The 12,812-nt window shown below is 34.9% G+C and overlaps 1 protein-coding gene across 3 annotated transcripts in view; it reads right to left on the bottom strand.

Annotated features, from left to right (window-relative positions):
- LNPK (lunapark, ER junction formation factor) overlaps positions 1 to 12,812 on the bottom strand; it is an 84,905-nt gene that overhangs the window by 9,374 nt on the left and 62,719 nt on the right. For 2 of the 3 annotated variants that reach the window (XM_006151107.3, XM_006151109.3), the window contains exons 9-11: positions 9,025 to 9,130; positions 6,323 to 6,393; positions 4,762 to 4,932 (exon numbers count right to left, since the gene is read on the bottom strand). In XM_006151107.3, coding sequence (XP_006151169.1) covers positions 4,762 to 4,932; positions 6,323 to 6,393; positions 9,025 to 9,130 — 348 coding nt within the window. Of the gene's footprint in view, positions 1 to 3,128; positions 3,212 to 4,761; positions 4,933 to 6,322; positions 6,394 to 9,024; positions 9,131 to 12,812 lie in introns of all 3 variants that reach the window. The other variant, XM_006151108.2, reaches the window with a different exon arrangement.

Raw genomic sequence — 12,812 nt, 5'->3', positions numbered from 1 at the left:
GTGATGTGCCTATCCTCCTTAGGGGTGATTTCTCACTTTTTGTCTCTCTGTCTCTCGGGCAAGCACATGTGCCCTATAGCAAAAATCCCTCTAAAAAAAATTTAAAGAATGACATACTGATTTAATAACTAAACTATAGAACTTTATAATAAGCTTTTATATTCCAAAAGTACTTATTTTATTTCTATGGGTAGCATCATTTGCCTATTCTAATAAAAAATATACATATTTTTTCTGTGAAGTAGTAATTTAAAATAGCTTGGTAATAAAATATGTTTCAGAATATGTTCATATTTGTGCATACACTAATAAAAGGGAAAGCAGTCTTTGTGTTCACAATAATTAAACAGTCCTGTTCTTTCCTATATGGCCTCGTTTAAAATATGAACAGTTATCTATATAGCCTAATTCTATCTGTAAGAAAAATTTTAAATCAACTTTGACATCTATATTTAAAAGAAAACAATAGGGGCCAGCAGGTGACATAGTGGTTAAGGGTGCTGGACTCTCACATGGCAGACCATGGTTCGAGTCCCGGACCTGGTGGCTAGCTTTCTCACTTTTACTGTCTGTGTGTTTCTCTCTCATTTGCTCTGTCCCTCTTTGGTCAAATTTTAAAAACAATTTGTAAAAATAAGTAAATAAATAAAGTTAAATAAAATAATTATTTTTTAAAAGGAGAAAAAATTATATACCACGATATGATTTTTTTTAATTATTCATGGAATTTGTTTCCCCATTCCTGCCACATGCCCTGCCCCAACTCCGATATTCTTGACAGAGAAGCTTTTGGTACAAAAAAAAAAAAAAAAATAGTAACAACTGTTGATTAGGCAACTTAGCTAGAAGACTCAACTTCATCAGATTGAGTGTAATTGTATAATGAACACCACTGTCTCACCTATAAACCACACACAAAGACAGGTTTATATTTATAGGTTTATATTTCAGTTTTTGTTATAAGGCACATGTGCTCCCAGTGAGAGAGAGAAAGAGAGAGAGAGGAAAGTAAGAAATCATGCCCTGGGAGGATTGGCCATGTCACAGTCCTTCTCCTTCCATTCTCCTTTTGGGATTTTAGGCATGCATGCACACATGTCCAGTGTGATTTCTAAGTCGCTGAGTCCAGGACTCAAAGTATGGAGTAGTCCATGTAGGATCCAGCTGCCTTAAACAATACGCTATCTGGCTGGCCCCACTCATGGACTTTAAACAAGGCAGTTTTTACAAGATTTTCCTGCCTTAAGGAAAATCACTAAATTACATTTAAGGAACAAAGGCATGAATTTCATCCCAACTGAACTCAATGATTCAGAGTAAAATTCAATTAAATTATAACTACCTATGAGAAAAACGCTAATATTCAATACATGGAATACCGTTTAATTATTTGCTGTTGCTGAACCAGACAAGAGTTTGATTATCATGCAATGATTTAAAAGTAAACCATTAAGTGAAGGTGTTTTAGAAGAGAGAGCCAGAAGGCCAAAATAACTATGTCTAAATTAAACATTGAAAACATACTACAGACAAGTTTAAATCTTGAGTATATGGTACCTAATTAAATAATAAAAACAGACATGAGCTTTTTGGATTTGGTAAATACACAGAATTCAACAAAAGTTACATTGTGAAATAGTCCAATTTCTTAGAGCATCAAAACAAAAATACTAAAAAAAAAAGAAAAAAAATTCCCTGGTTCAATACAAACTAATAGCAACAATATTTTGCACAAAACAAAGAAAAGGAAGGAACAAAATCAGATTAGTGATAAATTTCACCTTATATAAATTATACTTATTATTTTTGATAGAATCTATTAGATTCTATCAAAACTAGATGTCCTAAGTTTTATTACTTGCAAGTTATTATTGGTTGAGTAAAAGCTATTTTCTACTAACATAATTACATAAGACCTAGACAAATATAACTAAACAATAAAAACACAATATTAACATTTTAAAAACATATTAGCCAAATAATCATTGCTTTAGTATATCAACGATGTAGAATCCTAATACTCTAATGATTACCACATCTGACAAAAATACTACTACATGTTAGGTATTTTAGAAAACATAGCATTTTTTTTTGCAAAGGCAAAACTGATAAACCACTTTAATATGACTCAGTAAAGATTCAAGCATTATAAATTTCATTATAAAAGAAACTGAAAAATCTAAAAACAGTTAATTTTTTGGCATGCCATATCTACTATCCCCTCCAGATAAAAATTCAATCCATGTTCCTAATTTCTGGTGTTTCTCTCATAGTCTATTACCAAAGCACCTGGATATACGTTCCTAAAATTCTAAGAATTCAAATGAACAACTAATGGGAGAAATTTCAAGGTCTTCTTCTTTGATGAAAACTTTCCAAGATTTCATATGTTGTTCTAAAGAGTAGTCCAGAAATTTTAAAAGGCTTGTGCCTCATCCTAAAAGTAAAATCTTCTAATATCATTCTCCAAAACAAGTTTAACTTCAAAGTCTTGCATCTTAGATTGAAAAATATGTTTGCTTTAATATTTCTAGGTTATTCATATAAAGTTACTGCTCTTTTTGAAGGAAAAGTCTAATGAAAAGAAGTTATCTTTTGGTTCCCTCTATAAAGTCACTTAAGTTAATCTCCACAGTTCCCATTGCCATCAAGGAGCCACTTTAATCCTTGTAAAAACATAAAAACTATAGCAAGAAAGGTGGTTTTTTTTTTTCTAGACTTTATTCCTACATCATCAAAAAAAATTTAGAATTCAGAAATTTAAGCCTTCAATTACATTTGCTGTGACTGAGATGAGATGATCTTACTTAACAATTGAATCATAAAGGTATGTCACCAGCATTCAAAACAAATAGTTTCATCTGTTTGTCAGAAACACTTCTAGTCATTTACTAAAGAAATCCAGTTTGGAATTGATAACTGTATCACAATGTTGAGCCAGGAGTCTTGGAAAAAAGTTCGGTCTTCTGAAAAGCCAAAGAAGAAGCAGTCATGGCCACACTGATGAAATCCAAAGAGAACTACGAAAAAGTTACTACTCTAAAAACTAGCTTAACCAAATGGGAAGTGTTGCTTCAGTTTTTAGCGCTACCACTGACTCAAGTTTTGTCTTCTCTTAGAAACATTACCTTTTTGGGGCTGAGTTTGAGCCAGTTAGACTTCATTCCGGAGATTTCAGACAGAAAATGAGACATCTGGGGTATTTCTCCTCCTAGATCAGATGAGAAGGAAAGGTAGAGCTGGGTGTTGTTTGCTAACTATCTATCTTGACCTTAGCAGAAGATATAAAGCAAGGGCCTCATTATCAAGACTTCTATTGTGTTGGCCTTTCTTGCTTTTTCTTTTTTTTTTTCTTCTTTTTATGTCCAGTCTATTGACTTTCACATATTCACTCTAGCTTCCATAAGCAAATTACTCATGGAAAGGAGTTCTAATTTTCCTCTAGGCATCTTCAATATGAAATCCTTTCATTTTCAGTTCCAAGAGGCTGTGCTGGCAAGGCAGATGGTTTGCATGTGACAACATGCAGCTCAGAGCATGACTTAAGCAAAAGAAAAAATCGGACATTATGTTTGGAGACGACGTTGCAGACTTGGAGAAGACGAACACATTGATTCATTGCTGGAAGTATACAGGCCTTTGTCATAGCTATACGTAGTCAAATCCATTTTCATATTTGTTAGTAAGCCAAAAGCCAAGCCCTATACAACACACATTATTTTAGGTTCATTATTCAAAGTTTTTTTATATATATATACTCAAATATCATACTAATTGGCTGATATCTGAAAATTCAAATAATACCTCAAATAATATCTTAGTTAAAGCAATTATTTATGAAGAAGAAATTAAAAACGCATTAATGGTAATTCTTAGGAGTTAAAAGGATGACTACTGACAGTGAAATAAATATATGATTTGAGCCTAAAATGTGCATTGTTTTTTTTGACACCAGACATAGCACCAAGATGTCATAGCCTGTGTCACAATTTCAACAATCTTCATAATTCAAAGCTGATTAACAAAGAGCTTCTGACCAATATTAATAGTAAGAAAAAGTTGGAAACTAACAGATCTTCCATCTTAATTTCTTCCATGAAACTTCCTCACAAATTCCTAAAATAGAATTGTAAGACAGGTTCTAAAACTCTATAAATTCTATTTTTCTAAAATAAAGTTGATTTTACATGAGGGACAATGTTAATCTGCGCACCTATATCAATCGTTTCAATTGAACACGAGTCCTATTGCTATAGTTATCAAAAAAAATACAAGGTCGACTTTCCAATTCCAAAGTTTCCCGCTTCCTAGTAAGTTCTTACTTCCTAATAATTTCTATCAATTCAAGTGGTAGAATAACACTATTTTATCAACATTAATCACAAATACTATAAGTATTTTATCCTTTTAATGGTTATTTCAAAATTCTAATAATTTGTTCCACTCAGAAAAACTGAAAAAATGACTTCCTGAAAACATTTCTTGTCAAATCAACAGTTTTTAGAAGAGGTCACTGCATAAACAATGTTTACCTGGCTGATGTTAGGTGTTGCTTATCACAACAATAATCTACACTTTAAAACTGAAACCTTCATAACAACCATACAGGAGGCAATAATATCAGAGCAAAAGCTAGCTCATATATGCATGCGGCAAAATCTGATAAATTAACCCTTCTTACCTAAAAGCATTATGCTTTTATTATTGTTAAAGAGCACACATCAGTACGAGAGAAAATAGTTTTAATTAACATATTCATACCTTCACTGACTTGGTTCTCTGATGAAAGCATACTTCCTGATGGCAATGGACCACCTGAACTTGTGCCTTCTACTGTCTGCCTCTTCTCGAAACTAAACTCCGGAAGTCTTGGAGCCTGGGGTCTGGTTTTTCTTGCAGGATTCAAGAAAAAACAGTAGGCACATCGGAAAGCTGCAAAGAATTTTTTTTAAAGTAAGCAAAACCACAAATAAAAGGAAGTCCAAGGACTAATCAGATAACTCACAAGACTGCTTTTGCAAACAGTGAAAAGAAGCTTTCAAAAGTTAATTATCACTTGTGAAATTAACCTGTTATTTTAATATATAAAGGTAAATGCTCTAACTAAGGCTATTTTTACATACTTCCTAATTATTATTATTAGCAGAAAAGATATACTAAGTTGCACTGCACATTAACAAATAGCAAAACTATATTTAATATCTTAATGTATTAAAAAAAATTGCATTTCTAATCACCAGAATAATCAGATATTCTAAAATCCAAAACTTAGCTCATTTACCCAAAAATCTAGTATATCATATTTCAGAAGCATAACTAATTTACCACAGTAGTTTTTCATAGTGGCTGCACATGAGAATCATCTGTGGAACTTGTTTTTAAAATGCTGGTTTCTAGGTCAACCAGCTGGCATGGTGGCTAAGGTGGCTGGATCCCACAAGCCCAACTGCACAGTTCAAGTCTCAGCCCTGGTGACTTGGAAAATACACCAGTCATTTGTGAGTCTGCTCAAAATCCCAAAAGGAGAATGGAAAAGAAGGGATTATGTATGACCACCCCCTCTTGGAGGTAATTTCTCACTTTCTCTTTCTTGCCATCTCTCTGTCCGTCTCTCTCTCTCTCTCTCTCTCTCTCTCTCTCTCTCTCGCCAATACACATGCTCCAGGAAAAATCTAAAAAAATTAAAATTAAAAAATAAATAAATGCTGACTCCTAGACCTCAACCCAGATTAATTAGAACAGACTCTCTGAGGGCTACTAGGTGGTATAATGTTTAAAACACTGGACTCCCCACATGACTGGCTGACCAGTTTGATCCCAAGACCCAGCAACCTGAAAATCACGCCAGGTGTGTGTGCGTGTGTGCGTGTGTCTATGTGTTCCAAGAGGAGAACTGGAGGAAAAAGGATTGCGGTATGGCCGACCACCTTGGGGAATGATTTCTCACTTTCTCTCTCACTGTCTTCATCTCTCTCCAGTGAGTGCACACACCCTATGGCAAAATACCTTTTAAAAAAAAGGAAAGGAAAAAAAGCAGATGCTCTGTAGGTGGAATCTGGATATCATAATTTGTTAAAGCTCTTCAGGGGATTCTGCTACACAGTGAGAGTTGAGAACAACTAGCCTAAGGCTGCATATTATAGGAGAAAGAAACCTGAACTGTCTTCCCTGCTTTGGTCTGAATATTAAAATAAGGACAATATGCCTGACCAATATATAGAGAGACAGTATCTAAAATAACATGACATTATATGAGAAGTGCCATAGAATGAAATATTTCAGAATAAAAATATTTAAATCTCAAGGTCTTAATAATTCTTACCAATGTATTCAAATTCTTCCTTCAAAGCCATGCCATTATGAGAAAAACACTGTTGACATATAAGGGCATACCTATACCATAGGGAAAAATGAACAGACCAATTATAAATTCAGACAAGACTCAATGGAGGAGCCATTTTAGCCATCATGGCTAATGTACATTTTAACATTAGTAAATATGCTATAATAGATTAGATGCTACTTGTTAAATCACCAACAACATTAAACAAAAGCTAATGGTTAAGGGAAACAGATCCCACGTTGCCAACTGTAATCTGGATTCTAGCCCCAGCAGTTTACAAAACACACTGGGTATGTGCATGCCCCAAATCCCAATAGGATGAAGAATTGAAGGAGAGGGATTGCAGCATGACCGCATCGCATTAAAGGGTGCTTTCTCTCTCACTCCTCTCTTTCTCTGGCCAATGCACACACCCTCTGACAATAATAAATAAATAAATAAAAATTTAAAGCCAAAGTCTTAACAATTTTACAATATAATTTATACATCAAATTAAAAATAAACTAAGGAACAGTTAAATGAATATATCCATCCTAAGTTGGTAAAACATATTTGAAGACAGAACATTTAAATTTAAGCATATCCCAATGTATATTCCTGGGGAATGATAGTACCCAAATCTTTGGTCAGATAAGGTTAGGAAAAAATGGAACTCTCTTAGAGATTCACAATGAATATTATTAAAGACTGAGAAGTCTACAGTAAAGAAATACATTTATTTTCATAGGAGTCTAGTCCAAAAGCTAATTTCTATATATCATCATGATTCTTGTATCTTTCCTCAGTTATATTTAGACATTTTCCTCATTTTCTATTTACACGTCTTCTCTGTTCTGTGTACATGTTCAACATATATTTGGTTCTCTCTAATGTCATTATTGTTTTAAAACATACAAGTTACTTCATTAACATTAAATTATAGTCCCTTTATTAAAATAATAACATATTAAATAGTAAAGTTGTCAAGCATCTACTCTATTCTCCTATGACTTTTTTTTCCCTTTTTTTGGGAGAGGTTTTGGCTATAGGGCGTGTGTGCTTGCCAGAAAGACAGAGAGACAGAAAGTGAGAAATCACCTCCTGGGGGGTAATGGCCACGCTGCAATCCTTTCTCCTCCATTCTCTTCTTGGGACCTTGGGTACCCACAAGCACATGCCCAGCGTGAGTTTAAGCCACCAGGTCTGGGACTCGAACCGTGGTCAACCACATGGGAGTCTAGCGCTATAGCCATTATGCCATCTGCTGGTTCCAATTCCCCTATGATTTTTTAAAAAGTCTATATTATGATAACTGTTCTACCCATACCATATCAATCTTCCTAGAGTTATTATAAAACTCAAACCAGATAATTGGAAGAATATTTTCAGAATTTTAAGTGCTAGGGGCCAGCGGGTGGCATGGTGGTTGAGATGCTGAACTCCCACATGGTTGACTCTCATTTGAGTCCTGGACCTGACCAACTTGCTTTCTCACTTTCTCCTTCTCTCTCTCTGTCTCTCTCTGGTGAGCACACATGCCTTTTAGCAAAATTTAAACAATAATAATAAATAAAATTAAATAGATAATTATTTTTTAAAAATAATTTTAAGTGCTAGGGGCCAGCGGGTGGCATGGTGGTTGAGATGCTGAACTCCCACATGGTTGACTCTCATTTGAGTCCTGGACCTGACCAACTTGCTTTCTCACTTTCTCCTTCTCTCTCTCTGTCTCTCTCTGGTGAGCACACATGCCTTTTAGCAAAATTTAAACAATAATAATAAATAAAATTAAATAGATAATTATTTTTTAAAAATAATTTTAAGTGCTAGATACATGTAAACTGTTCTCATCACTATTAAAATTAAAGGTATCATTGAGTCCAGTACTAACACCTACAAAATTCTGTTTCTCACAATCTACCAAGCATTCACTACTTTTATGCGCTTCAAGTTTAAAAGCTTCAACGTGGGGATCAGCAGTTGGTGTAATAGCTATGTTGCTGGACTCCTACGTAGTCAACCACAGTTCTGGTCCTGGGCCCGGTGGCTTAAATTCACGCGGGGTGCGTGCGTGTGTGCCCAAGATCCCAAGAGCAGAATAGAGAAGGGATTGTGGCGTGGCCATCCCCCCAGGAGGTGAGTTTTCTCTTTCTGTCTCTCTTTTTCTGTTTCTCTGGTAAGCGCACGCGCTCTGTAGCAAAAACTTCTCAAAAAAAAGTTTTAATGTGACCAGCAGATGGCATAAACAGTTACACTGCTAGACTCCCACATAGCCAACCACAGTTCGAATACTCGACCTGGAGGCTTAAAACTCACACCAGGAGCATATACGTGCATGTACAAAATCCCAAAAGGAGAGTGGAAAAGGTATTGATTGCAGTGTGGCTATCTCACTTCTTGTCTCTCTGGGAAATGCACACGCCCTAAAGTAAAAGTTCTCTCTTAAAAAAAAATATATAAGTTTCAATGAAGTAACTCAATTTCTCTAAAAATAATTTATAGCAGAGTTGACATTTTTTCCAAATGGACTTCATATAGACTACTATGTCCAAACTCTTAAAGAAAAACAGTTGAATATGTACTCTTTTGCAGAGCTATGAAACACTTCGTTATATTCTACGTAAAACATCTAGTACACATACATACCTCCTGACCAATAAATTATTTTCATTTCATTTATCTACCATACTAGTAAATATTACCTGTTCTGTGGACCATCACCGACTAAATATTCAACAATTCTATCCAGAGCACCTCGTTCCCGGGGGAGAATGGGTCTTGCTAAAGGTGGACCTGGAGGATGAAGACCTAGTAAATAAGTAAATATATATATCATTTAATTTGGTTATTATGGGCCACTTATGCTTGTAAGAATTTTTTAAAGATTTTAACAAACTGTAAAGTATTAATTCTTGTAAACCTCTATAGAATATTTTCATTTTCATTAAAAATATTGACAAATAAAAACATATTTAAATATGTGCTACAATGAAACCACCAACATAATCTATTAAGAAACCAAATATATTAGGTTCTATACAAACAAAACACCCAACTCTGAAAGCCCGTGTAATGAGGGAATTACCACTTCGGGCCACAAGAGAGTAACATATTTATATTTCTACCAACTAAAAAACCTGCAAAATATATGAAGCATCAACTTCAAAGAAATCAGATATCAGGCAATGTAGGTTAATGTTCTCTAAGAGACTAAAAACAAGATACATCCTACATTTGTCCCAGTGTATTGCCTGAAGAGAATTCCTAGCACAGGGAGTGTAAATCCAGGTGAAGTGTATTGGTCTTCCAGAGTTGAGGAGACAAAGCTGGAACTTGGGAGGTCAACATTGCTTGAGTTCACAGGAAAGAGTACCAAAGAGGAGAGAAAGCACAGGAAAAGAACACCAAAGATCTACAGAAGGTCTTCCAGAGTATTTATCAGAGTACTGATTGGTCCATGCGTGAGAGAAAACTGAAGATGGGAAAGATCTGACCAGAAAGATTAAACAAAATAGTATTTACAGAGGGCCAGGAATATTCCATTTCTCCCAGCCAGAATGGAAAACTTAATGCACAGGTCATTGTGTAAATACTTTTAAAGAGTTTTGTATAAAAATGCAAAATATCCAGCATAAAAATTAGTAAAATTTATAATGTCTAGTATCAGGAAAAATTACTAAACATGTAGATAAGCAGGAAAATATCATATCTTATTTTAAAAATTAAAATCGATGCAGAAATTAGAGATAATTGAATTAGCAGACAAGCTATTAAAATGCTTATAATGACTATATTCCATATGTTGGAGAATCTAAAGAAAAGATTCAATATGTTAGAGATACAGAAGATATTGAAAAATAACCACATTGAACTTTTACAGATAAAAATTATAACATTTGTCATTTAAAAACCCACAAATAAGGTGACAGCAGCTTGGACACTACAGGAAAAAATATTGGTAAACCACGCTCAGCCAGCAGGTTAAAACCACGTAAGAGGCTCATGTTTAATTCCCAGGCCACCCCAAAGAGCTGGGCATGTGAGCAAGAATCAGTAGCCACAGCTACTCAGGAGACTAAGTCAGGAGAAGAGATCATGGCAGAGAAGACTCTACTTAAAAACATGTGCATGTATGTGTACACACACTTACACAAATACTAGTGAACTTGAAGACACAGCAATGTGCTTTATCAAAGGGTGCATTCTCAATTTCTATCTCTCTCTCTCATACTCTCTCAAGCAAGCACACACACACCCTATAGAAAACAAAAATTAACTGAGAAAAAAAACATACATAATGAAAAAAATAATTTATTGTGAAGAAAAGATTGAAAATTTTTTTAACTGAACAAATCATTAGCAAGCTTTTGAACAACCTCAGGCAGCCTAATATAAATGTAACTGGAGTCCATAAAAAAGGGGAGCATGAAGATAGAAAAGAAAAATGTATGTGAAGCTATAATGTACAAAAATGTTTCAAATTTGATTTTAAAAAAGAAAAGACAAGCCACAGATCTAAGAATGTAGATAAATTCAAGCACAAGAAGCATAACAGTGTACCAACACTACTTAAACCAATAAGGAGAAAAACCTAAAAACATCTGGAAAAAAGATTTATTATGTATAAAAAAACAGGTAAGAGTGACAGCAGACTTATCAAAAAATATGCAAGCCAGAAAACAGTAAAACTATATCTTTGAAGTTTTGAAAGAAAATAAAACAAACTAGAATTTGGTATCAGTAAAACAAAAGAAAAATGAAAACGTTTTCATACATATAAAACTGAAAAAATTCATCACCAGGTAAACTACACTACAAAAAATGTTAAAAGAAGTCTTTCAGGTAGAAAGAAAGTGACAGCATTTGGAAAAGCTTTGATCTACACAAATTAAAAAAAAAAAAAATTAAATGGTCACTGAGAAGATAAATATGCAAGATATTTTTAACTATTTAAATCACCCTAAAAGACGACTAGCAGATTAAAGGGAAAATAATAACTTATTATGGAGTTTTTAAATGCATACAAATAAAATATATGACAGCTCTAACAGAAAGGCCAGAAGGAGATAAATGTACGCATATCATTATTAAATTTTTAAAACTCTGGAACCAGTAGTTGGCGCAATGGCTATGTCACTGGACTCCCATGTAGTTGAGCATGGTTCGAGTCCTGGACCCAGTGGCTTAAACTCATGTTGGGCACGTGTGCGGGCATGCCCGAGATCCTGAAAGGAGAATGGAGGAGAAGGGATTGCAGCATGGCCATCCCCCCTGGGGGGTGATTTCTCGCTGTCTCTCTGTCTCTCTCTGTCTTTCTGGTGAGCACACACACCCTATAGCCATAGCCAAAACTTCTCAAAAAAAAAAAAAAAAAAAAAACTATGTGGAATAATATCATATCACTTGAAGGTAAACAATGATAAATTAAAAATATGTACTATAAACCCCAAAGCAACTAATAATACAAATAAACAAGGCAGCAAAAATTCAAAACAGAATCATAAAAGATATTCAATTCCAATGAAGGCAGAAAATGAGGAAAAACAGACACCAGACAAAACCAAAAAAAAAAAAATTGAGGCCAGTAGATGGCGTTGTAGTTATGCTACTAGACTCCCACGTGGCTAGCAATGGTTGGAATCTAAGACCCTGTGGCTTGAAAAATCACTAGGGCACATGTGCATGTGTACCCAAGATCCTGGGAGGATAATGGAGGAGAAGGGATTGCAGCATGCCCATCCCCCCTGGAGGGTGTGGGTGTGTGTGTGTGTGTGTGTGATTTCTCACTTTCCTTCTCACTGTCTCTGTCTTTCTAATCGCTCCAGCAAGTACACCTACCCTAAGGCAAAAACCTCTTCAGAAAAAAAAAATCAGATGGAACATTCAAACTAAAACCCAATGATACCAATCATTATATTAAATGTATATGACCTGAATACCCTCAATGAAGTAGACATTGTCAGAATGGGTAAGTAAGCAAGACCCAATATATGCTGCATACCAAATAACAACAAAAAATGGGCCAGGAGGTGGCATGGTGGTTAAGGCACTGGATTCCCACATGGCCAACCACGGTTCGAGTCCCAAACACAGTGGCTTGAAACACATCAAATAGGTATAAATGCAGGCCCAAAATCCCTAGAGGAGAATGGAGAAGGGATTATGGCACAGTCATCCCCCTGGGGGTGATTTTTCACTTTCTTCCCCTCTCTATATCAAATGTATATCCCCTGTGGCAAAAACTTTAAAATAAAAATTTAAAAACACAGAAATGGATTAAAAGTAAAAGAAGGGGTAGCCTTGAAGCCTAGTAGTTAAGGAAATCAGATCCCACATGGCTGACTATGGTTTGAATGTAGTCCACAGAAGCTTGAGAAACATACCAGACACATGTATGTCCAAAACCCCAATAGATAGAGAAATGGAGAAGAAGGAATTGTGACATGACCACACCCATTAAGGAGAGCTTTCTCCTTCTCTCTCTTTTTCT

The sequence above is a fragment of the Tupaia chinensis genome, unplaced genomic scaffold, assembly GCF_000334495.1.
Source record: "Tupaia chinensis unplaced genomic scaffold, TupChi_1.0 Scaffold000314_1, whole genome shotgun sequence".
Classification (NCBI taxonomy): domain Eukaryota; kingdom Metazoa; phylum Chordata; class Mammalia; order Scandentia; family Tupaiidae; genus Tupaia; species Tupaia belangeri.
Note: the sequence above shows the minus strand (reverse complement) of the source record. Positions and strands in the feature narration are given on the sequence as shown.